The sequence below is a fragment of the Sebastes umbrosus genome, chromosome 20 (genome assembly GCF_015220745.1).
Source record: "Sebastes umbrosus isolate fSebUmb1 chromosome 20, fSebUmb1.pri, whole genome shotgun sequence".
Classification (NCBI taxonomy): Eukaryota; Metazoa; Chordata; class Actinopteri; order Perciformes; family Sebastidae; genus Sebastes; species Sebastes umbrosus.
In genome coordinates this window covers 11558696-11584810 of record NC_051288.1, presented here as the reverse complement: position 1 = coordinate 11584810, position 26115 = coordinate 11558696, and the positions used below count along the sequence as shown (strand labels likewise).

Below are 26115 nucleotides of genomic sequence, written 5' to 3'. Positions count from 1 at the left end.
ACCGGAAAAAGAAAAAGAGGGATGTTGCTAGGATACAACGAGGTAGCCAAACAGGAAGTGATCCCGCTGCATTCAAGCCTGTTTTGGTCAATGCAGGTTTTGCTAAATACTTTTACATGGTAAAAACAACAACAAAGAAACAATGGCTTGATAACTTTGATTTCCAGCTACAGTTAGAGAAATAAAAAAATGGATACGAAAACAACGGTAGGCTCCACAAGTCTAGTTTGATGCACAATGTCTAGTTTCATGTTGGGCTCACTTTACTGCCTGCTTGCTTTACCTTTTTTTTGTTGTTTTTTAATCATGTGATTAAAATATGAATATTCACATTATAGCCACTGGATACAACCATTCTCTGAAGTATTACCTTGTAATGCATTGTTTTGTTCTCTAGGTGCCACAGGCCCTAAAAGCTAAATTGATGCTTTGGTGAGAGCTGTGTCTACAATCCAGATTATGTTCATTTTAATTGGCTTTCTTAACGTCTTGCATGACTAAATATCATGTCTAACCCAGACTCCTCCATTCCCTGTGTGTTTTCAGGACAGATGTAAGCTACCATGACATGGAGGAGATTGACAGAATGCAGTCCATTCCTGATCTGGAGAGGTTTCTGCCCCTGTTTATGACCACATCTATCTATTTAAACACAATCACACACACATTGCACTGACATATTTTCCTGTAACACTTCTTCTTCTTTTCTGTGACAGCGCTTTATGCAGTGTGTTCGAAGTCGAACTTCCTGAACCGAGAAGAGGAGTCCTGCTGGAGCTGTATATCCAGGCTGTGCTTTTTTGCAGAGAGTGCAACTTTAAAAAAGAGCAAACTTCGGCTCTCTTGTCCATCATCAAGTCCATCCATGAGGTTAACATAGGTAAGAAGAGACACATTATTATCACTGCAGTGTAGTTGGACAATTAAATCAAAAGTACACTGCAGATAATTTATATAATTTTCCGTAAGTTTATATGAGATGTTTCTTGCAGAAACGCCACTCAACGACATAGAACAGTGTTTCAAATACTGCAAGGAGCTACTTCTCTGTCACTCAGTCAGGGTCTGTAAAACAATTCCGTCTTTTTGACTTAGAATATTATTTAAAAACCCATGAATGCAATGTTTAATTCTGATGTTTCTCTGTGTTTGCCCACTACAGCGACCCCCCTTTAGCATCAACCTCTTCAGCTCTGAGGAGGTGGACCGCGTCTTAAAGTACATCTATAACAGCTACATGAGACACTACAAACTCTACAAATATATTTTCACTCCACAGGTAAGAATTGGAAATTAGTTATTCTGCACAAATCCTTTAACATTCATTTTTATTATACATAACTTTGGTCCTGTGAAAATATATCTTTTTTTTTTCCACAGTTTAAACTTGATTTGTCTTTGACTTACTCTGGAATGCCAGACCAGGATGATCCTAACATGGAGGATTCTTCTGCTCCAGGTAATAATTAAAAGGGTATAGGCACTTTTAGTAGTACAAAAGTTACATTTTACGTTGTGTTACATTGACAACAGAATATTCTTGATATTGTATGGACCAGATTTATTAATACTTTTGCGTACTTCTCTTGCACCAGATGTGATGACATCTGGTGAACCAGAAACAGAGACAGACAGCTCTCCTCAAACACAGGAAGCATCCATCGACGAAGAGCCAGAGGGGGCCGCACTCGGTATGATCAGAAATCATAAAAGGACTGTGAAAAAACTAAGTTTTTAAGGCAAATGCATCCCAAAAAGATGTATTGTAACTGCTTCCTTTCTCCACTTTCAGATTCAAAATCAGAACTGAAGGCACTGATCGAGAAAGAGGTCAGAGAGCAGATGACGCTCGTGTCTGGACAACTAGATCAGCGAATGAAAGACATTGAAAATCAGCACAACAGCCCACCAAATTCTCGACGGTCCAGCCACAAGGCCAAAAAAAATAATGGATGAGAAACGCTGATTTTGAATAAGCGCTCACACAAAATACCACAATTAAAGTTCAAACATTAGTTTTATTGTCAATAAAACCGTTTTTTTTTTCATATACAGTACATGTATATCTGCATTTTTACAATTAATGTACATTTCTCAGGGAGGCACTTTCAGGAATAAGTGCCATTTATTAAGTTGCAAGAATGAACCGAGTAGGGAATGGTGTTGGTTAATAGGAAATACAGTCACAACTAGTCTTCACAGTTAGTTTAAGTGGGTTTCCTATTGAGGAATGTCTGCATGCATGACAGCTACAGGAAAAACACTCCCAAATACTGTACTTATATATTTCACATGTCTTCTGGTACTGATTTGTAACATTAGAATATCTGTAAATCTGAAGCTTGTTATGTTATATGTATATAATTAACTATTAAATAATTAATCACAGTGCTTTAATGTCCACCTCAGCCACACAGTGCTTAGAAACGCATCCTCTCCTCAGTCATAACTGACGATCAACAGGTAAAATCCTAAATACACATAATGTACTTATAAGTGATGTTTCATATCAAACGATTGTGCAATGTGTCTTCTACTGCAAAGTGGCACTGCAAACATGATGACCTGACGAGAAGAGTTTCAAAAATAAGATAAGGTGTGCGTGCTTATCTTAAACTTGCAGAGCCACGGTGCGTGCCGAGGCATACAAACGTCCCAGACGGTCCCTGAATTCTTCATCTTAAATTAAACGCAGAGATTCAACAAGACAAACACCGACATGACAGCACATGCATATGTTTAAATAAAATAAAAAATCAACGTGGTTAGGAATAAGGTTGACCTTTTATGTTTCAAAGTCCTCTAGGTCCAGCAGCATGATTTTAGCTGTGTTCTGAAAGAGGGCGGCTCGGTTCTGCTGCTCGCCTTTCTTCACCCAGTGCCCGTAGATGCGGAAGGCGCAGCCGTCGATGAGTTTGCGGACACCGCGGAGGGAGTAAGGATCTCTGGCCAGCACCTCCCGGGTCAGCGGCCGAGCCCTGCGGTAACGGCTGTACATCCTGATGCAGGCCAGCACGCTGATGATCAACACCTGAGGAGGCGAGAAAGAAAAGCAGGTGAGAGTGGAGAGGATATTTGCTTCATCACATCACTGCTGAAAAGCCTCTCTTTTTTCAAGGCTTAAACTTTTAAATAAATAAAAAAAAAGCCAAGTCAGCACTGTGACTCGCAGCGGCAGACTTTACCGTTACGCCAGGTAGGCAACTGCCTGGGGCCCCCAACTAAAAGGGTCCCAAAGAGCTACAGATGTATTATGCTGTTTAGATAAATATAAAAAATATTGAATTTATGTTACTATTCTACCTCATTGTACCTCAAAATAATTTACCAAAGGGCCCCAAAGCACGTAATAAAATATGCAACTCAACGGTATACTACTTAATTACTGTGTACTTCTACTTCAGAGGAAAACATTGTAGTACTACAATTACCTTACAAAGAAATGGTACTGGTTACATTGCAGATTCAGATTTTAATCAAAATATATAACAACTAAAATAAGATGCATTATTATTCATTAAACTATCCAGCATCATACTAGAATTGAAAGCTCCACCTTGAACAGACGTTAAGTATAGAGAAAGACATTGTTTTGACAATGCCTCTCTTTCACTAAACATTTAAATGCAGGACTTTTACTGTGCTGTTTTAATAGTTTTACTTTTAATAGTTAATAGTTTTACTTTAGAAAACATTTTTGAATACTTTTTCTACCACTGCCAATACCTACATTCCCAGTCAGAGAGGGTGAAAAGTAAAACAAGACGGCATTTGGGGCCCCCATATCACTAAATCCGCCCCCGGTGACTCACCCTAAATGTCTTTCTGGGACTGAAGAGTCGCACGTCCTCCTTCTGGTACTGTCTGAAGAAGGGGTGCGCTAAAGCTTGCTCAGCGGTGAGACGGACAGCTGTGTCCGTCACCAGCAGTCTGGATATCTGAGCAGCACAAGCAAAATGATTGAAAATCAGGACTAGTTGTTAGATGCTGCTGTCTAACAAACAAAACAACAAAAACAATAGCTTTACGGTTTAACCGTGTGATTTTCTCCCCAAAGTCACATATTCTATTTCTGCTGAAGAATTGTCTTACTTTATAGCTTGGTGAAAGTTTTTTTAAATTCATACTCAGACGACAGAATATCATCTTACCAGATCTTTCACGGTGTCAGACCTGTCATCCCACTCTGGGGAGCTGAACTTATAGCGACCCTCCATGATCATCCTCAGCATCAGCATCTGCTTGCGATGCCAGAACGGTGGCGAGCCGGCCAGTAAGGTGAAAAGGATCACGCCACACGCCCAGCTGTCCCAACATCAAAACAAGTAGGCAAGAATTAGAAATAAAATTCAGGACAACACCCAGGATTATGCTTTGAAAAGGTATATTGATTTAAAAAAAAGACTTACAGATCGACCTCTTGGCCGTAGCCTGGGTGCATTTCATCCATTGAACATTTCAGTATTTCTGGGGCCAAATAACCAGGCGTCCCACAAAGCTCTGATTAGAATAAAAAACAAAACAGATCATTCTAATCTCGGTCTATACAAATTATTTACATATGTAAACAGACGATTAACACTGATTTTCAATCTTCTGTTTCATAGCACAGTACCTCTAAGCTTCTCTCCAGGTTGTAGCTGCACTGAGAAACCAAAGTCGGACAGTTTGATGTTTCCCTGATCACACAGGAGAACGTTCTCCGGTTTTAAGTCCCGGTGGACGATGTTGAGGGAGTGGAGGTACTGCACGGCCTCCAGCAGAGCTCGCATCATGTACCTGTAGAGCAATGGATTTTACAAAATGCATTTTACATCACCACTTTTTAAATTGATTTGGTTCATTTTCCAGGTAGCAGCAATTATTTTCAATATCACAAAAAGATCAACTTGCAGAGATGTGGACTGTGACGTGTGAATGTGAGTCAGGTATTCCATCACAGTGAACATCATAGTGTCTTTTGTCAAAGTTGGAAAATGTTCAGTCGAAATGTAAATAAAACATGATTTGGCATATGAGAGGCTATAACATGCAGAAACACTGTTATAAACCCTTACTGAGGCCCAACTTAAGCTTTGGTCAGTTAAAGAGAGTGATACCAGCCGTACAAAGACTCAAAATGCTGCCAGATTAACTTAGCTGATGGTGTGTGTGTTGAGGTGGGAGCTCACCTGGTTTCCTTCTCATTCAGAGTAACTTTTTCTGTGAGGTAGTCAAACAGCTCTCCCCGCCTCATGCTGTAAATGAAAATACAAGATTTATACCATTCTATAATGATTTCATGATTATTAATTGGCATATTAGGGAATAATTACAAAGACATGAGGTATTTGCTGTAATACTCACAGGTCAAACACCAAAAATATGAAGGTTGTGGACTCATAGGAATCAATGAGAGTGACTAAAGGGAATCAACGAAACATAAAAAAGGGTCTCAACACTTGCTAACTCTTTCTAGAACAGAAAAATCAAAGTGGCTTGTGTTTAAAAAAAAGCAGAATTCCAACGTACTGATTGAGGAGTGTCCCTTCACCATGTTGAGGACTTGGATCTCCTTCAGCGTGGAGGTTTTCACCTCCTCCAGCTGCTGGATTGTCATCTTCTCCGCTGTGATCTCAATAACCTTCACTGCCAACTCCTGACCCGTGTGTCTGTGCACACACCTGCGCACCACACTGCTCACACCCCTAAGATGCCATTGATACAGAGTACAACATGTTTTTTTTTGTTGTTTTTTTTATCATCCAAATAGAAAACTGAGATCACATTTCAGAGTTATTTAATTTAATTTGTTTATTTTTTTTAATTTATTTTGCACAATTTAAGACTATACAACATAACAAAAAATAAAAAATAAATGAATAATATACAGTGAAGGAAGAGGCAAAAAACCCACTGGGCTTATCTGAAGCCTCCACCTAGAGACAAGATTAATATAAAGAAATAATATGACTACATAATAGTGATTACAAACAATTAGGACAAGATATATATAATAACAACAATAACAATACAGTAAATAAATAAAAAAGACATGTGTGTGTGTGTGTTGTGTGGAAGTGTATGGTTAGTGCATGTGAGGAGGATATTGATTTAAATATCTATAAAGACTTCTGGGCAATCGTAACCAAACAACATTGTGAGTGGGAAAACATAAAAGAGATGAACAGTTTATTGATACATGTGAAAACTCACATGTTGCTGGACTCACCTGCCAATCACCTCTTTAGGGTCATATTTCTGGTAAAACTCCTTGGCCCCCACCCAGTCAGGTAATTCATCTCCAACAACAATGTCTTTGGTCATGGTGACAGCATATGAATCTATAACAACAACAGTCACATGTCTCACATTGCAACAGGGCTACATGGTGTGTCTAAAATAACAGGAACTACTGAGCTAACTCCTGAAGAGGAAGTGTTTTGTTTAGCTTTAAGTCAATGAATAACTAACAGGGTATTCTTTGGATTTGCTTGCTTACATACACACATTATCTCTCCTCTTTACTGTTATGTAGAAATGTTGCCTTGATCATCCACAGTTAGCTATCTGTGTCAGTATTTGGCCTCCTTGCTGTAGCAGCAGCAGGTTTACTGACCTTAGAGGAAGCTACTCACCATGTATGCAATCAAACGACAAGAGGGAGACGACGAGTAACGAATCGGTATTAAAGTGTCATCACACAGCTCGAGGAATCTACCGTGAAGACATGATTGCGTGCGATTCAGCTGCAACTCAGTATCAAAGATAGCTACTAGATAGATAATGTTAACAACCTTTACCTTAGACTAGCTCCTGAGCTACTGTTTACATTCTAGTCACATTCCTGGAAACAGGCTTGTAGGCTGTTGTTACACAATATGACCGCACCGCCCCCTTGAGGCCGGAGTGGGAACTGCAGTCAGAGGCCAGGCAGCTTTATTTGTAGAGCACATTTCAGCAACAGGGCAATTCAAAGTGCTTTACATAAACATTCAAGAATGAATGAATGAATGAAAGACTTTATTTCGAACATAAAATAAATAAAAACAAAACAAAAATAATAACAAACAAAACAAGAGTAATAGTGTCCGAAAAGGAGTAGGTAGAAGTAAAACTTATATTTCCCTACCCCTTTCTCACTTCTCCTCTAATAACTCATATATCATAGAATGATAATATAATATAATATATAAACTATCCCAGATTTATTTACATCCCAAATTAAATGTATGAACAGCATCCCAAGTTTATTTACAACCCACATATCCATCAGGAGTTAAAAAGTAGATATAAACCAACCCTTAATGCAACCCTTATCACAACTCTTCCTAAACCATATACCTCCCAAAAATATATTTTTTGTATAGCTTTTTAAAGTGATTTATATTTGTGCTCCGCTTCAACCCATCACCTAACCCATTCCACAAATCCACACCACACACTGAAATACACATACTCTTCTTTGTTGTACCAACACAATGAACGAAGAACATTGCGACAAAGTGCAAAAGAACATTAAGACATAATTAAAACAGTTATAAAAACATTAAAGATTAGGAAATAAAAACAAGCTAAAAATAAAAGCTAGGATCGAAGCTAAAATAGAGTATAACACACAAGAGTAAAAGTTCTAGTGCAGTATAAGATCATTATCTGGTTTAATAAAAGGCAGCAGCAAACAGGAAAGGTTTAATCTGACCATAATTTGACCATATAATATGTTATCTAACCTTATTTTACATGAATAGAATTTTGCTGAAAGTGTTTACATGGGTATGAATCCATATTAGGTTTCAATATCAGTTCCCCTGTTACTGCTGTTTACACTTGTTGCTAACTTTGTGTAGCTTTTGCAAAAACGCTTCAAATCAATAATTTTATTACACAGGTGCACGGTGCACGAGTAGATGTAAATGAAAGAGCATGTATGTTCCGCACAATACCAATAAAATGTCTGATAGTCATAGATTGTTGAAGGTGATTGGATGTGTATTTACTCAAAGTGACAACATCTGTTGTAAAAATGAAGGAAAAGGCAGAGGGCAGGAACAATATTACTGAACCTGATCAGGAAAGGTTTAATCTTTGATTTAAAATAACTCAGAGTTGGAGTTGGTCCTGCAGTTTTCTGGGAGCTTGTTCCAAATATTTGGTGCATAAAAACTGATGGCTGCTTATTCTGCATGTTTAGTTCTGACTCTGGGGGACACTTAGCAGACCTGATCCAGATGACCTGAGAGGTCTGGATGGTTCAGAACATAGCAGAAGATCAGAAATGTATTTTGGCCCTAAACCATTTAGTGCTTTGTAAACCAGCAGGAGTATTTTGAAATCAATTCTCTGAGGTTTATTTCTTTAAAATAATTTTATAATGTTAAAGGTTATCGTAAATGATTAGCTAAATTTCAACGCAAAATATTCCGCGAATGTAGTTATTTTTTTTACTTTTAAATTAAATTAAAAAAAAAGATTAAAAAAAAAAATTACTCCGCGGAAGTACATTGACGTCATTTCCTGTAGCTGCTCTAGATGCACTGAGTTACATGTTCAGTCGCTCCTTGTGAAGGTTTGTAACGTTAATATTAGTCAGAAAACAGGTTTATATATGTCTTTGCTTGTAGAGTTTATTCACACAATACCTTACGCGCTTTAGTGATTGTCTGTTATTAAAAAAAGGCGCCTACCAGTCATTAAACAGGCTGAAACAAAGAGCGCCGTTTAGCCAACCAACGTTCAGCTCTCGTAGAATTAACGTTAGCATTAGCACAGCTAGCGTTAGCAAGCTAATGCTAATGTTGCAGAAATGCCAAATACAAACTAGTCGGTAGCTTTTCTTGCAGTGTTTTTGTATAATAACAGTCCGCATATGAGTTCAGGAACACATATTTCCACATGAGCACCAGAAGATCTTTATTAACCGACAGTTTAAACCAGTGGCCCTGTGTGCAAGGCTAATGCTAGCTGTCATTAAATGAATGAGTTCTCCTTTTGCAAACCTTTCTTAAAGCTGTACCGACGCAACGATTTCATGTCATGTTTGGTCTCTTGCAGGGGAAGGAAAGATGTCAGGTGCTGGGGGAGGAAAACGTCCCTCAGGAGGGGACAGCCCCCCTGGCCCACCTGAGAAGAAGAGCAAGAAAGAGGAGAAGACCACCACCACTCTCATTGAGCCCATACGCATAGCTGGAGTCTCCTCTACGGTCAGTCATGTTGTGTTTAGATAGATAGATAGATAGATAGATAGATAGATAGATAGATAGATAGTTACTTTATTGATCCCAAGGGAAATTCAAGTTTCCAGCATCACAGTTCCTTAGTGCAAAACATGTTAGTAAAAAAGTTAGTAGTGCAAAGTACAAAAAAATATACCAGATATAAAAATACAAGGAGATGAAGAAAACTGTTAAAAGTGAATATAGTGCAGGGTAACAGCTGTGATACACTACTATTAAAAAGTGCAAAAGAGACTGTTAAAAATGAATATAGTGCAGGGTAACTCCAGTAGCTTAGTCTATGAAAGTGCATCTTGTGCATTATAATCTGTCCTGCAGACCGTCCTCCTTTGTTCCCCAACCCTCCCTAGAGAGGTGTTGTACAGTTTGATGGCTCGGTGGGGACAAAGGATTTCCTGAGTCTGTCTGTGGAGCACTTGGGGAGCAGCAGCCTGCCGCTAAACAAGCTCCTCTGTTTGGTGATGACGGCGTGCAGAGGATGGCTGGCGTTGTCCAGTATGGCCAGCAGTCTGTTAAGTGTTCTTTACTCTGCCACCGTCACCAGAGAGTCGAGCTCCAGAGTTTACGCTCACACGTCACTATTAGTAGTCCAGTTATTACTACTTCCACCAGGATGACTTGATACATTGTAGCTCATCTCAAGTATTATTTTTTTTTTGCCAAACAACATTCAGGATCTCTGACTACGTCTCACTTTGGTGTTTGTATTTGTTCTGTGCAGGAGGAAATGGACATGAAGGTCCTCCAGTTCAAGAATAAGAAGCTGTGTGAGCGCTTGGAGCAGAGACAGACGATGGAGGATGAATTACGAGAGAAAATTGAGAAGCTGGAGAAGAGACAAGCCACCGATGACACCACCCTGCTGATTGTCAATCGCTACTGGTCGCAGGTACCTTCTTCACATTTGATTACATTGTTTTAACCTAATTAAACATTATTTTGAGTTGAAACTTGATTTCAGAAAGGTTAGGGGGGGGTCTCATTCTGTCAAAGCCCCCAGGCGTTCAACAAATGTAAAACATGTAAATGTTATCCAACTGTCTGCATTAACTTGACCATCTATAATAATTTGCATGTAAACGTAGCCAATTTGCAGAGTCAAAAGATCTTACAAATTGTACGACTCAGTTTTTGGAATAGCATCTGTTTTTTATTGAACAGAAAATGTACCCACGGCATTGCTCTTTAAATCCGTGTGTTTCTGATTTGCAGTTGGACGAAAATGTGCACGTTCTACGCAAACGCATTGAGCCAGATGCGCCGGTGATATCTACCCCTGCCCCACCCGCACCCCCTCTGCCTGAACCCACACCTATGGAGGAAGATGGTGTCAGTCTGGTCTCACCAACTTCTGCCGTGCCTCCACCTCCACTCCCAGAGGGCCAGAACGAGGGGGAGCAGGCAGAGCAGCAGGAGGGGCATCAGGACGAGCAGAAGCAGCCCCCGCCTCCTACTGGGTCAGAAGAGTTGTTGACACCCGCAGAGCCGCCACAGGACTCAACAACAGGTAAGCAGGGTTTTTTCCTGATCAAGCTGATCTCTCGAAAGTCTCCGTCACTGACTGTATTTATGTACTACTACTGTAATATGACCATATAATATGTTATCTAACCTTATTTTACATGAATAGAATTTTGATGAAAGTGTTTACATGTGTATGAATCCATATTAGGTTTCAATATCAGTTCCCCTGCTACTGCTGTTTACACTTGTTGCTAACTTTGTGTAGCTTTTGCAAAAACGCTTCAAATCAATAATTTTATTACACAGGTGCACGAGTAGATGTAAATGAAAGAGCATGTATGTTCCGCACAATACCAATAAAATGTCTGATAGTCATAGATTGTTGAAGGTGATTGGATGTGTATTTACTCAAAGTGACAACATCTGTTGTAAAAATGAAGGAAAAGGCAGAGGGCAGGAACAATATTACTGAACCTGAAAGCATCTTTAAAGACAAGAGAAAAAACGTTGGAAGGTGTTAAGAGTGCAACTGTTTTAGCTTCCCTTCCCTTGACTCTTCTGGCAAAAAGCTTGTAGAATTTCAGGCTATTGTAAAGCAATGCTAACCTCTCTCTCTGTATTTGCCTCGTCCATTGCTGCATGCTTTAAATGTCATGAGAACTTGCAAATTTTTAACTGTCAAGTCAACGGCAAACATGGGTTTCCAAGATTTAAGCTTCAATAAGTGCACACACAGTTTCCAGTGTTGTAGCTGAAGTCTGAAGTGTAATGCTTTGATCATTTGACCATCTGCTGATTTTAACCAATCTCGTACACAACCACCTCTTACTATGTTCAGGTGCATCGCCGCCCCTTGCTCCAATAAGTGACAATGCCAAGGGTTTCCTGTCTACATTGGAGCACAGTAGCGAGGAGGAGCTCACCCTGCACCTCCAAGACCGCATGCAGTTCAGCAAGGAAGCCATTGCCTGCTTGGTCTGTGTCTTTGACAGGCTGCACAGCCGCATCGACAACATGTGCAAGCAAGTCCAGGCTGCAGGTAACTGTGGAGATATGCTTGTTACTGACACAAGCATACAAATAAGAAGGAGGAACACCTGCAGCACATTTTATGTCCTGTGTTAACACAAATTACCTGCTACTGGTGTTTCATGTCATTATCGAGTTGTTGGTGTGCATAAATGTGAGCATGTTTTTTCTTGCTACTTGTTAGCGCCACTCTAATTTGGCACAATTATTTTGATCTTCATTGGCAGCATGTGAGGACGATAGCCAGTCTGACATCATCAATGTGAACCACACTCTGCTGGAGGAGAACAGTCGACTGCGAGACCTGGCCACTCTGCTGCAGGGCCGTCACCACAAGATGTCCATGGAGGTACGACGTTTTTGGCCCTGTTAGTGGGTGTCAGCGTGTGGTGAATATTTGTGATTGTGTGTGGGTATGAGAGGTGTGTGTCAGAAATAGTTTGAGTATGCGAGTGAGAAAATTGTAAAAATGTTGTTTGTGTGTATGTAGCCATTGTTTTTTTGTTGCATACTTTCACCGATGACACAGCTGTTGTCACGTCTTTGCCTCTATTGCAGTACAATGAGTTAGTGGACAAGGTGACCAGCTCCGAGACCAAAGTGTCTGAGATGGAGACGACAGTGGAAGACCTGCAGTGGGACATTGAGAAACTCCGCAACAGGGAACAAAAGCTCAACAAACATCTGGCAGAAGCCATGGAGCAGGTGCGTTTGTATGACATTATCTGTATGCAACTTGCCTCTTTCCTTAGTGCATGTACAGACGTAGGCAAAGTTGTTGGTAACGTTCCGTTAAAGAGAGAAAACCCCACAATGGTCACTGAAATAACTTGAAACTGACAAAAGTAATAATAAATAAAAATTTACTGAAAATGAACTAATGAAAATCAGATATTGTTTTTGAATTGTGGTTCAACAGAATCATTTTAAAAAACAAACTAATGAAACTGGCCAGGACAAAAATGATGGTACCCCTAGAAAAGATGTAAAATAATGTGACCATAGGGACATGTTAAACTAAGGTGTGTCCTGTAATTAGCATCACAGGTGTCTTCAAACTTGTAATCAGTCAGTCTGCCTATTTAAAGGGTGAAAAGTAGTCACTGTGCTGTTTGGCATCATGGTGTGTACCACACTGAACATGGACCACAGAAAGCTAAGGAGAGAGTTGTCTCAGGAGATCAGAAAGAACATTATAGACCTTCATGTTAAAGGTAAAGGCTATAAGACCATCTCCAAGCAGCTTGATGTTCCTGTGACTACAGCTGCACATATTATTCAGAAGTTTAAGGTCCATGGGACTGTAGCCTACCTCCCTGGACGTGGCCGCAAGGGGAAAATTGATGACATATTGAAGAGACGGATAATACGAATGGTAACCAAAGAGCCCAGAACAACTTCCAAAGAGATTAGAGGTGAACTCCAAGGTCAAGGTACATCAGTGTCAGATCGCACCATCCGTCACTGTTTGAGCCAAAGTGGACTTAATGGAAGACAACCGAGGAGGACACCAAATCATAAAAAAGCAAGACTGGAATTTTCCAAAATGCATATTGACAAGCCACAAAGCTTCTGGGAGAATGTCCTTTGGACAGATGAGACAAAACTGGAGCTTTTTGGCAAGTCACATCAGCTCTATGTTCACAGACGCAAAAATGAAGCATCCAAAGAAAAGAACACTGTACCTAATGTGAAACATGGAGGAGGCTCGGTTATGTTATGGGGCTGCTTTGTTGCATCTGGCACAGGGTGTCTTGAATCTGTGCAGGGTGCAATGAAATCTCAAGACTATCAAGGCATTCTGGAGCGAAATGTGCTGCCCAGTGTCAGAAAGCTTGGTCTCAGTTGCAGGTCATGGGTCCTCAAACAGGATAATGACCCAAAACACAGCTAAAAACACCCAAGAATGGCTAAGAACAAAACATTGGACTGTTCTGAAGTGGCCTTCTATGAGCCCTGATCTAAATCCTATTGAACATCTGTGGAAGGAGCTGAAACATGCAGTCTGGAGAAGGCACCCTTCAAACCTGAGACAGCTGGAGCAGTTTGCTCACGAGGAGTGGGCCAACATACCTGTCGACAGGTGCAGAAGTCTCATTGAGAGTTACAGAAATCACTTGATTGCAGTGATTGCCTCAAAAGGTTGTGCAACAAAATATTAAGTTAATGTTACCATCATTTTTGTCTAGGCCAGTTTCATTAGTTTGTTTTTTTTAAATGATTCTGCTGAACCTTAATTCAAAAACAATATCTGATTTTCATTAGTTAATTTTCAGTGAATTTTTATTTATTATTACTTTTGTCAGTTTCAAGTTATTTCAGTGACCATTGTGGGTTTTTCTCTCTTTAACGTAACGTTACCAACAACTTTGCCTACGTCTGTATGTGTGCTTTTTATCTGTCCATGAGGCATACTCATTCAGTGATAAAGCTCTAAGCATCAGTGGGTTTCAAGCCAGCTGCTATTATTGATGCGCATCCATCCTGCATTGATGGAGTCGTACTTTTTGCATCAGCCATCTGAAAATAAAAAAATAAGCATTATCTGAGGTGATGTCATAGGATGTGTGAAGGTGTGCTGTGTGCTTTCATGTTGATTTTCTGGCTTGTTTTTTCTACCTATATTCTGCATTTGCTGTCTGCAGCTGAAGTCTGGATACAGCAGCACCGGCAGCTCAGGTGTACTTTCTGGGGGCCAGATTACACTGAACATTCAGAAGGTGAGCATTCATAGGAAGTGCCCTTTGCAATTATGTTTGTGTGACATATGTCTATTTCTTCACACAGAACTTACTTCATATCTCAGATGTTTTTATACTGTGCACATTTTTCCTATCTATAACATGTTGTCTTTGTTTCTAATCTTAGTTTGAGAGTCTCAATGCAGAGTTGGAGCACAACCAGGAGTTGGCTAATAGCCGCATGGCAGAGTTGGAGAAGCTGCAGGTGGAGCTCCAGGAGGCTGTGAGGGAGAGTGAGAAGCTTAAGGTAAAGTTACAACCACTGGTTGTTTGATTAGCCTGCTGGCGATCCAGACCGACTTTACTGTCCTTCAGAAGCTGTAGCAGGTTCAGTTTTAGAGCTAGAGTGAGCTAAAGACGTATGAAACTAGAAAATTTAAGAAATCCATTGTTACCAACCATGTCATGCTAGCTTGTCAGGAAGGAGGAGGAAATAACGCCAGTTACTCTAAATTTTGGCAGGGAAAAACTGGCATGGCCATTTTCAAAAGGGGGTCCCTTGACCTCTGACCTCCAGATATGTGACTGAAAATGGGTTTTATAGGCACCCACGAGTCTCCCTTTACAGACATGTCCACTTTATGATAATCACGTGCAGTTTCGGGCAAAAACCGTGCAGTTTTTTGAATGCAGCATAAATGTGTTATTTAGTCCCCATAGTAGCCATTTAATTATATTGAGACCATTTTTTTTTAAACTTGACATCACTGTATAAAATGACCTGCTGTGACCTCTAGGATAATCACAGCCTCAAGAAACTTTACAACCACAAACTACAGACATAGAGCATTCAGAGGACGGATGGCCTTCCTAGGTATACTGACAATCAGGGGGTTTCTGAGCAGTTTCCAGAACAGAAGTGCTCGTCATCTAATCACCAAAAAATGCAATTCTTGCAGAAATCTCCAAATGTCAAAAGTTTTTGATACCAAATCACAACATGGCTTTTTCCATGGTGTTCCTCAAGGTCTTGGTGTCTTAATGTGGTATTTTTGAGGGATTATTGATCATTTTGATCAATTCTCGAGTGATAAAAAATGGTTAAATTTAGCATCAAATCTGTTTAACAAATGGTATCAACCCAAAATTGCTGCAACAACTTATGAGATGTAAGTTAGCATGGGAATGGCCATCATATACTTCCTTCATAATGTTCTAAGCCCTTATACAGTTTTACAATTTATTCATTAATTCATGTTTATTTCTGATTTATGACTAGAAGAACTTGACACACAGTGCTGAGCTGTATATCAAATTAATCCTCAGGTTCTCAGCTTTCAGATGATGTAAGTCACTCCTATGTGACATCTACTGCTGATCTGCTATCTTCCCCTAAACACCCCCTGTCCCCCCCTAAAAAAGACTAAAATGTGTCTATTGTGGGTCTCAGAGGGTTAAAAGCATCGGTAACGCTACACCTGATTGTCAAGAACCCATTTCATATTAATTTAGTAAATCTATGACTGAAATTATCGTTTTGGGCCAGTGCAGACTTCCAATGCTCACCCTTCACTGTCATCTCCTGATTTTTCAGATGGACTTGCGGAATATTCCAGAAGACGTTGTGAAGGAGACTCTAGAGTACAAATGTCTGCAGTCCCAATTCTCCCTGCTGTACAATGAGTCCCTCGGGGTGAAAACCCAGCTGGATGAGGCACGAGCCCTCCTGCTCACCGCCAAGAACGCCCACCTCCGACAGATTGAGCACATGGAGGTAAATTTCATAGTTGTCAAAGTTGATCTCATGAGAAAAAATAAGTGTGTCATCAGAGACGGCGCTGATATTTTTCTTCACTGCATCTTGACTGTAGCCCAGTGTTGCCATTCCAACTATTTCTCTTTTTCTGTCCTAGCAACTTAAACCTCGATGTGTGTATTATTACCACTGCTTGGCAACATTGTCAACAATGTCTTACTGTTTTCAACTGTTCAGAGTGATGAGCTGTCCCTTCAGAAGAAGCTGCGGACTGATGTCATCCAGCTGGAGGATACCCTGGCCCAGGTGCGCAAAGAGTACGAGATGCTGCGCATCGAGTTTGAGCAGAACCTGGCAGCCAACGAGCAAGCAGGTACCTTTTGAAATACCCTCACATCTATCAACAAGTCTTTGAAGAGGGAAGGGAAATCATGCCATAGTACGCTGCATTAGTGTATACTAGGCTTGCTACTGGTGTTACCGGTGTTACACGGTGTTTGGGCATACACCGATTACATTACTTTCCCACCGCCCCCACTGTCATTTTGCTTTTTTATAGAAACAAAACCCATTTAGTTCATTTTCGCATATCAGCTCCTTGTAATCAATACATAGTCGGACGACAGAGGCTACAAACTGAAAGGGAAAGTGTCTGCTCCGTATGGAGTCTCAGCACAGAGTAGCAGGAGTCAGATTTCACACACACGGGACGAGAGAGAGTTGACAGACCAAGTGGAAACCTGCTGCCCCGCAGCAAAAACTCGACCGGAGAGGCCAGACACACAGCCATCCAACGTTAAAGATTAAAGTAAGCGCTCTACACGGCGTCCTCTTTTCTTGTAAAATTTCCGGTGTAATCGGTAACACCAGTGTTGTCAAAGGTTTATTAATCGGTGGGAAAAGCTCCTCACTGTGACCTAGTATTGACTGTATTTGTAAATCTATATCTGTATTTAGATATGGATTATGTTTTATGCACTTACAGTAATTTGAGGATGATAACGCAAAGCGTCAAAGACGTTTTTCTTATTTATTGGCGTAGGCATTGTCATTGTGGGAACAGTGCATATCATTTGTATACTGTCACTCCTATCCACCACACAGTTGAGCTCATCATTTACAGTCACCAGATAATGTTGAATGACTCAAAAACCACACGTTGACTGCTCTGTGAACGTCTGCCTCATCATTGTGTATCTGCTTTCTCAGGACCAATCAACAGGGAGATGCGACACTTAATCAGCAGCCTCCAGAACCACAACCTGCAGTTGAAAGGGGACGTGCAGCGCTATAAGAGGAAGTTGCGGGAAACCCAGATGGAGATCAATAAGGTAGATAGCGCTATTCACGGACAAATGTTTACTGTCTACATCCAGAGGGTTTTTCTAAGCAAACTGAAACATTAGTAGTGACACATTTCCTCTAACCATTCACTTTATTTATCAGATAAAGTCTTTCTTAATTTTTTCATTTTTGCTTTGTCGACAGTTGCGTTGTCAAAGTGGCGACACGGGGGTTCTTAATATAGAGGAGACGACGAATGACAGCATGGACGTGAAGAAAGAGGAGGATGAGGACCAGGAGGAGGAGGAGGAGAGGAGGAAGGAACTGGAGAGGCAGCGGGCCCGGGAGAGAGAGAGGGAGAGGGAGGCTGAGCGAGAGCGAGAAAGGGAGCGCGAGAGAGAGAGGCAGCGCAGCGACGAGCTGAAGAGGAAGGACTCTGACACGCTGAAGATGCTCCGAGTAGAACTCAAGTACATCCCCCTTCTACTCTAGTACACTTTATATTATATATATTTATACTTTTGTATTGATTGCTCTTTTTTACCGGCAACAACGTTTTTTTAAGCGAATGTATGCACGCTTAGAAGCGCTCAACTGGCGGGATTGCTAATGTTAATGTGATCTCTATGTCTCCTTTAACCCATCAGGAAAGCCCAGGAGTCCCAGAAAGAGATGAAGCTCTTGTTAGACATGTATAAGTCGGCTCCAAAGGAGCAGAGGGACAAAGTGCAGCTCATGGCAGCTGAACGCAAATCTAAAGCTGAGGTTTGTTCTTTGATGTCTTAGTCTTTCCGTCATACTTTTGCACACTTTGTTTTTTGCATCTCATAACCCGCATCTCGAACTGCCCAGGTGGATGAGTTGAGGATGCGAGTGCGAGAGCTGGAGGAGAGGGAGAGGAAGGAAAGCAAGAAGCTGGCCGACGAAGACGCCCTCAGGAAGATTCGAGTGGCAGAAGACACCATTGAGCATCTGCAGAAGAAACTCGCTGCCACGAAGCAGGTATGTGTGTTTTGTTCTCTCAAAAATATCAGCATGAGCATGTGTACCACTTTTATGTTTACTTTTACCTAGTTCACTTATGCTGGAAGAGGGGAAAAGCCTCAATAGCCTCACCACAGGGGGTGGGCGTTATGGCCAAAATCTTCTATCATGGTATATGTAGTTGTATTTCACAGTAAAGGCATATATCACGATACAGTAATTGTTCTGTAAATGCAATTAAGGAATTGTTTAAAATAACCATACTGTACTTCATTTCATTTGATTATTTTTTTTCTTTTATTTGGATCTTCCATACAAACAAAACACTTCAGTTAAAAACAAAAGACTCAAAACAGTAAAACTAAAATTCTTTCAAAATGGAAGCTTTAAGGTTCCTGAGAACAATAATTTCAGTGTCACAGGTTTTAAATTCCAAATAAATACCAGCCAGTGAGAATTGCTACCACGGTGGAAACGGTATTGTCAAATCTCTACCGGTGGACACATTTCTACCGTTGTATGGTATATACCTTCATATCGCTCGACCCTACATAATTGTCTTTATTTTCCAGCAGTTTGTAACAGTCCAAAAAATATTTTTTCAGCTTTTACCCAAATGCAATATTATTATACACATGCATTATTTTTTACAGTTGTTCATAGCAGCAAATTGACATGTAAACAAGCTTGATAAAATTGAAACCTCTTCCACTTTTTTAAACGTATTAAAAATGTCATACCAGCATGAAATTAGATATGAACTATTGGCCCTATATGGAATAATGTCAGATTTAAACCTTCGGGGCAGCACCAGATATGAGTATAAACGAGCCAGCTGTGTAAGAAAGTAGTGTAATGTGTATCACATTTGCCTAAAAAAGAGGTTCTCCTAATCTTAGGCAACAAAAGAGGAATTGAAAGCTGACGCTGTGATCTGGAACTTAAATCTGATCATCTGGTAAACTTACTGCTAGCGTAATTTATTATATCATTTTTTTCTTTCTTCAATAACTTTTTTTTTTTATTGCTTTTCATTTGTTTGTTTTTGTGTTTTTTTGTCTGCAGTTTCTGTCTGAAATATTAGTTGTAAATATACATGTGGTGGCACTCGATATCTGTAAGCATGGCAACAGTGTTGTTGAAAAGAGTGAAAAAGAAAACCCTGAAGCCACTTTGGTTTGCCTTACACAAACATCTGCCAGACTAATCCTCATAACCTTTTTAATACAAGAATCAACCGTAATCACATTCTAGTTTTTCACAATGTCCATCTTTGTTTATTGATTAGCTTTATTTCCTGACAACATAGTTTTGCTCCGCCATTATTTATTTAACGTCTTGCACGACATACCCCCTGAATTAATTTATTTTCTTAATCTATTTGTTACATTTTGTTATCTGGTACAAATTAATTGACACTGCTCTCTGAACCTGCTACAAGATGAGGAGGAGGTTGATGCTATGAAACGGTCATGTTGACATTTTAAGGGAAAAAAATATAAATGCAATACGTTTGGGTGGGGCAAATTTTTTTGGGATGAGGCACCCTGACAAATTCAAAGTATGTGAAACATTGTCAGATCTGAGATCACTTACTTGGCTCTGCTGTCTTGTAAATGTTGAGATACTCTGGTGGAATTTCATTAGTAAGTCAGAAAACTAAGGGAATAAGAGAGCAGAGAGTGTTATGACTCCCATTAACTGACTGGGGTCAAATGTTGGTTATGTAATGTCATTGTAATTCTGAAACTTGGGTTGCGTACATCGGGGACACACCCACATTAGATAATGTGAAGCTTTTCGCAATAATATTCAACTGTTGACCTCAGTGCTACATTGAATATCATCTTGAAGTCTTCAATGCATATCTAATATGAACCATATTATCTTCATCCAAAGAGTCCTGAGGATTTCAGTTTGGGTTCTATTGTGCCCGTGAACTCTGGTGCAAAGCAAACAACTGCACTAAGACCACCTAAAAAAAATGCAGGTCTCTTTTCATGTAGCACTGAGACTGTACTTAAATCAAATACAGGAAATTACACCAAAGTGTAAAAGAGTTATGACCGCGTTTTAAGTTGTTTAACTGTAGTTCCGTACCATTTTACGAGCACAAAGGAGACAGATGTTGAGATCTGAAATCCTGCCTTTCCTCATGCTTGGGAGGTCTAGCAGAACATAATGAACAGAAGGTAAAACACAGTCTCTTTACTTCTGCCTTCTTATCTAGTATAAAGAAAAACTACAGCAGCTAAACTGTTTTGGACTCAGATGTGTTTGATTTGTTCGCCTCAGTTTTCTGGCTGCCAGGATTTAACTTTTGCAGGCTGACAGATTGCCAACACTATCCAATAAACAAGCCACTTGTGAAATCATATGACTTTTGTTTATGGACCCCAGTTGGCTTGTAAGTGGGCAGTGTGAACCAAAATGAAGCAAAGTAAAAATCTGTAGCTACGTCATTTGCTGCACAGAAAAAACGAAACAGGTGTGATTGCGCCTCGAGATGCATAGTCCAAGTAATAGACCAATGAAGTTGTAATGTAATTAATCACATCAGGTAAGTATGTCATTTAATGGTCATAGTATAATATGCCATAAAAATGTCATTAAAAAGTCTTAAAAAAATGTCATAGCAGACCTGCCAACCTGTTTGCATTTTGTGTAGCAGGCATGCATTTTGACTGACTGACTTGAGTTGTTACTTGAAGGTACACAAAAAAAGGCCAGTTGTCTTTTTTTTCCCTTTTTTAACACATAACACATTTAAAAATATAGCTGAGCCAATTGAGACATTAAGCTGGGGTGACGTCAAGCTGGGGTGACGTCAACCCAAGATGACGTCCTCAAATGTCTTGTTTTGTTCACAACTCAAAGATATTCAGTTTACTGTCATAGAGGAGGAAAGAAACCAGAAAATATTCACATTTAAGAAGCTGGAATCAAAGAATTTAGACTTTTTTTCTTAAAAAAATTACACAAACCGATTAATTGATTATCAAAATAGTTGGCGATTCATTTAATAGTTGACAACTAATCGCTTTATCGGTTAATCGTTGCAGCTCTAAAGCCCATGTATTTCTATTTCACCTGTCTTGTATATGTCTGCTTGTTGGATAATATTGACTGGAAAATCAATTTTTTTTTCTGTTAGACTGCTGCATGTGTGCAAATGATGTACTGTAATACATATGTACAGTGTTTCCCATTAATTACCGTGGCGGCCCACCATAAGCAAATTTGTATCGCCACAGTTTCATAATGAACCGCAAATATTATTACACTTCTCAACGGGTGAGTGGGCTGGCTGGCCCTCGCCACACCGGCTGCGAACTTTACAGCTCCCCTCGCCTGAACCTCCCAGGGCCGTTAGTCATTGCTGCGCCCTCTCTCCCTGCGGGGAGGGACGGGGACATCTGTGGCGATGTTGGTAACCCACCCGACCCGTCTTGAAACACGGAGCATGTCACGTTTACCATGCTTTGTGAGTGTGATTTTTTTCCTGTGTCATCACCATTCATATCTATACAACCAATGTGTTTATGATTAAATTGTTTACAAGAGCACAGTGGTGGAAGAAGAAGTACTCAGATATTTTACTTAAATATAAAGTAATACCACAGTGTAAAAACACTCTGTTACAAGTAAATGTACAAGTAAAAACACATGTGTTTTTTATTGTTTATGTAGAAGGCATAAAGGAGTTAGAAAGAGTAGATGCTGGAGACTCAATCACCCCCCCCCCACCCCCCGCCAAAAAAAGGCCCCACAAAGTGGAGTGCAGAGGCAATATTGCCGTCCGTCATTGTCTCTTCATTGTTTTTGATCCCTGACACCTCTGTCTCTTGAGGAGGAGGAAGCCCTGCTGAGTGAGATGGATGTTACGGGCCAGGCCTTCGAGGACATGCAGGAGCAGAACAGCCGCTTGTTGCAGCAGTTACGGGAGAAGGACGACGCCAATTTCAAGCTGATGAGTGAGCGGATCAAATCCAACCAGATCTACAAACTGCTAAAAGAGGAGAAGGAGGAGTTGGCTGACCAAGTTCTCACATTCAAAACCCAGGTGACGTGTAACTTGCTGACCTGGTAATGCAGCACTGATGGTTTTCATTGTGTCAAGAGCACTAAAGTATTAACTGTTGCTGTCGGTCTCCAGGTGGATGCCCAGCTGTTGGTTGTGCAGAAGCTAGAGGAAAAAGAGGGCATCCTCCAGTGCACGCTTGCCGCTTTGGAAAAAGAGCTGTCTGTCCGGTCACAAGCACTAGAACTCAACAAGAGGAAGGTGAGAAGAAAGATGCCATCAATCATATTGTTAGCTCTTGCATTTAAAGGTGCAGTATGTAGGATTTGGCGGCATCTAGCGGGGAGGTTGCAGATTGCAACCAACTGAAACTTCTCCTGTGTGCCAAGCGTGTTGAGAACTACAGTGGCCACCGCTAAAAAACGTTAATAGCCCTATCTAGAGCCAGTGTTTGGTTTGTCCGTTCTGGGCTACTGTAGAAACATAGCGTGAAGACAACCCGCTCCGTATGTAGATAAAAACGGCTCATTCTAAGGTAACGAAAACACTAAAGAATTATTATACACTAAAGAAAACATACTGATAAATATTACATTTCTGCCAATAGATCCCCCTAAATGCTACACACTGTTCCTTTAAAGTTTGCTAGTCATCGGAGGATTAGATTGCTGCCAGATGTCTATGTTCCTAAATATAAACACTGCATTATAAGAGGATCTGGTCAATATCATGTGCAAAAAGTTGTGCTTGTTCACATCAACATTTTGATGTGTTCAGGTGCTCGTGAGAAGTTCTAACATCCAAGAATTGTGGGGTTGCTTCCACAAAACATTGCATTAATGAGCCACAATGTTGGCCAATTAAACCCACCGTCTGCCCCCAATTCCCACACTCTTTGCTAGTAGTTAAGGGCCTACTTGTGGGACATATTTCTGGTAATTACTAACAGTAACCAAGTACCTGTCAAGACGGCAATTGTGCAGCGGGGCACTGTTAATGAGGTCACCTTGTGTGTGTGCATTCATACTGCTTGCTTTAAATGAAACCAGTGATGGTCTGGAAGCTATGAAGAGGATCTAAAACGCGTGGTGTGTTGTGGAAAATAAACGTCAGTGCTGGAAAATATAAACAATCTGCAGTAGGATAAAACATAACAAACCAACGGGGCTGTTGTTTAAGTTATGACCGAATCTTTAAAGTTGAAGCACAAAGAACAGACTCGGATTGCCAAGTTTTATCCCGGCTTACTGTACTACCACCACATTACAACTCAGGAATTTCATTAGTTTTTTTTTTTTTATTGAGTGTGTCCGGTTCCTTTCCTCCTGCAGGCGGTGGAGGCTGCCCAGCTGGCAGAGGACCTGAAGGTGCAGCTGGAGCACACGCAGGCCAAGCTTAAGGAGATCCAGGTCTCCGTGGCTGAGAACCGCACCGCCCGGGAGAGGGAGAGCAGCAACCTGAAACGAGCACAGGTATGTCGTATTTCTCTCACACATCACTCCTGAAAGTTCTGATTTGGAAGATCACATCAGGAGTCTGTGTTGAACAAACACTTCTCTCTTGATGCCTTCTAGGAGGACCTGTCGAGGCTGAGACGGAAGCTGGAGAAACAGAAGAAGGTGGAGGTGTACTCCGATGCTGATGAGATCCTGCAGGAGGAGATCAACCAGTACAAGGTCAGGAAGAGAAAGCGTTGTTTTTTTTTAATGCAGAGTAATGTATGGCTTTAATCAACCTCCGTTAGTAGCGAGGGAGTTGTAAAAACACCATCAGCTTTCTGGCACCATCTGCAGTTGTTGACAGAACTATAACAGTCCAGTGGAAGTAATGTGCTGTAATACAAATTACTACACCTTTGTAATTTGTTTGAGTTGCTGTTTTTCATTTGTGAATTATGGGCCAGAATGTGAGCTCAAACTTCCACAGAAATACTACGGTCTGGGGATATCATGAAGCTAACTGGTTACACCCTCAAGTGTTAGCTGTGGTACCACACAATGGATAGAGGTAATAACAAGTGTTGGCAGGACCTATTTGTCCCATATATAATATATTTATCTGTCTCCAGGCCAAGCTGCGCTGCCCCTGCTGCAACACACGAGACAAGGAGACGGTGCTCACCAAGTGTTTCCACGTATTCTGCTACGAATGTCTGAAGATGCGTTACGACACCCGACAGAGGAAGTGCCCCAAGTGCAACTGTGCCTTCGGAGCCAACGACTTCCACCGCATCTACATCACCTAATTCACGGAGAGACGGAGGAGTGAAAAGAGGAAAAAACAGTAGACAGAACCAAAGGAGAGAAAACGAATAGAGAGAAAAGACAAAAGGAACTGAAGATTTATTCAAAGAGTCAGACATTTTTGGGGGATATCAGATTAAATGTGTTTCCCCGTTTTAATCTCTCTTTGGAAAGACTTGTTTTACCGCATCATTGCCATTTGGTGACCAAACAGACTGACTGAGAGTGTTGTGCTGTAGTTAATAAACGCAGTTGTTTGTGCACATTTTGATATTCTTATATGTCGAGCTGCTCTGCACTGTTTTTCCTGTCCTTGCCGTTGTTGCCATGTTAAAGGTGCGCTCTTTCGACATTCAGAACATTAATATAGCAGCAAAACAACTATCTGCTATGTAAAGATATAGAGGAGTAATGTCTACATGAGCAGAGAATGAAGTCACTCTCCCTCTGTGTGTGTTGTAATCCGAGCTTCTCTGTGCTTTGTTGACATGGCCGGGCCGGCCAGACGTGCTTTTTGTGCATGTTTGTGCATGTGAGCGTGCCCCACTTGCCAGCTCACGGCCGCCGCTCTGCACTGCTCCTGACAGACGGCACTGTTGGGCAAGTGTTGCACCTACCCTTGGTTTCCCCCCAGTTAACACTGTTAGCTCTGTCAGCACTGTTGCCTTTTTTTTTCACTGTTGTTAGCACCATTAGTTGCGAGCCGCCGGCTCAGCCGTCGCCATGTTGAGAGCCGTGCGGAGGCAATAGAAATGCTCCCAATTTAGTACCTTTTAAACATCCTCTTTTTTTAACAAACTGGGCCCACTTTTAAATATTTCTTTTTTTTTTAATGTATTGAAAAACGTGGAAATGCAGTCGTTAATGGTTAATCTTGCTGCAGCGTTTCTTGGACCTGTTTTTGTCCTGGCTGGTTTTTGGGAATCCCGTAAAAATCAGTGAAGCTGAGATTTCAATTTCAAAATTAAAAAGAAACCATCCTTTACAAACTGCATGTGTAAAACTAAATATGTTTCTAATATATAAAGTACAACAGCCCAGAGTTGTGTAACTTCCTTGGTTAGGCTATAGTATTAACAATGCCTGGAAGACGTCGGCTAGTTTGGCACCCCGTCAGCACATACAGCAGTGTTTGGATCACCTTGGGCAAGGTCCTCTGTGTGTGTTCATCCCGTTGCCATGGTTCCTATTGGAGAGTTTGACACAACATCTGCAGCTTATAGTGCCTCATTACTGATGAAATCACTGCAGTGGAAAGTCAGCTCATATGGGTGTCCTTAGTGGGCTGTGCTGCTCCAGGTCCTCTTAGACCGCTTTCCTAAAGGTTAGCCGTGACAGTAGAGTGCAAAAACATCTGTTTAACAACATGCTTCTTACCTAATTGAGCCAATGAAACCCTTTTTTCCCTCTGTTCAGATGATGTGAACTATTTACTGGG

At 40.8% G+C, this 26115-nt stretch overlaps 3 protein-coding genes across 5 annotated transcripts; 2 read left to right on the top strand and 1 right to left on the bottom strand.

Moving 5' to 3' along the window:
* The first annotated feature begins 38 nt into the window (after window positions 1-38).
* Window positions 39-2033, top strand: ccdc189 (coiled-coil domain containing 189). Of its 2 annotated transcripts, XM_037753909.1 has the most exons (9): window positions 39-207; window positions 398-432; window positions 547-612; window positions 717-880; window positions 993-1063; window positions 1163-1279; window positions 1381-1459; window positions 1596-1691; window positions 1793-2033. In XM_037753909.1, exons 1-9 carry the CDS (start codon window positions 190-192, stop codon window positions 1954-1956), a joined length of 810 nt encoding a protein of 269 aa, XP_037609837.1. In that variant the 5' UTR covers window positions 39-189; the 3' UTR covers window positions 1957-2033. The 2 variants fall into 2 exon arrangements, with proteins under 2 accessions (XP_037609837.1, XP_037609838.1); XM_037753910.1 differs by lacking the exon at window positions 398-432 and having other exon boundaries at window positions 50-207.
* On the bottom strand, window positions 1999-6855 carry phkg2 (phosphorylase kinase, gamma 2 (testis)). The gene is made up of 10 exons (XM_037753908.1): window positions 6618-6855; window positions 6212-6323; window positions 5512-5687; window positions 5347-5401; window positions 5172-5237; window positions 4616-4779; window positions 4410-4500; window positions 4152-4305; window positions 3813-3938; window positions 1999-3031 (listed from the first exon to the last, which is right to left on the bottom strand). The coding sequence occupies exons 2-10, from the start codon at window positions 6304-6306 to the stop codon at window positions 2786-2788; spliced, it is 1173 nt and encodes a 390-aa protein (XP_037609836.1). The 5' UTR covers window positions 6307-6323; window positions 6618-6855; the 3' UTR covers window positions 1999-2785.
* A 1565-nt stretch (window positions 6856-8420) lies between these two features.
* Window positions 8421-25666, top strand: rnf40 (ring finger protein 40). Of its 2 annotated transcripts, none has more exons than XM_037754806.1 (20): window positions 8421-8548; window positions 9034-9182; window positions 9937-10104; window positions 10428-10722; window positions 11518-11718; window positions 11936-12057; window positions 12267-12413; window positions 14354-14428; window positions 14577-14696; window positions 15984-16163; window positions 16383-16518; window positions 17355-17476; window positions 17634-17899; window positions 18077-18194; window positions 18282-18431; window positions 22267-22476; window positions 22570-22695; window positions 23766-23906; window positions 24009-24110; window positions 24503-25666. In XM_037754806.1, exons 2-20 carry the CDS (start codon window positions 9045-9047, stop codon window positions 24677-24679), a joined length of 2994 nt encoding a protein of 997 aa, XP_037610734.1. In that variant the 5' UTR covers window positions 8421-8548; window positions 9034-9044; the 3' UTR covers window positions 24680-25666. The 2 variants fall into 2 exon arrangements, with proteins under 2 accessions (XP_037610734.1, XP_037610733.1); XM_037754805.1 differs by having other exon boundaries at window positions 8501-8549; window positions 22264-22476.
* The last annotated feature ends 449 nt before the right edge of the window (window positions 25667-26115 follow it).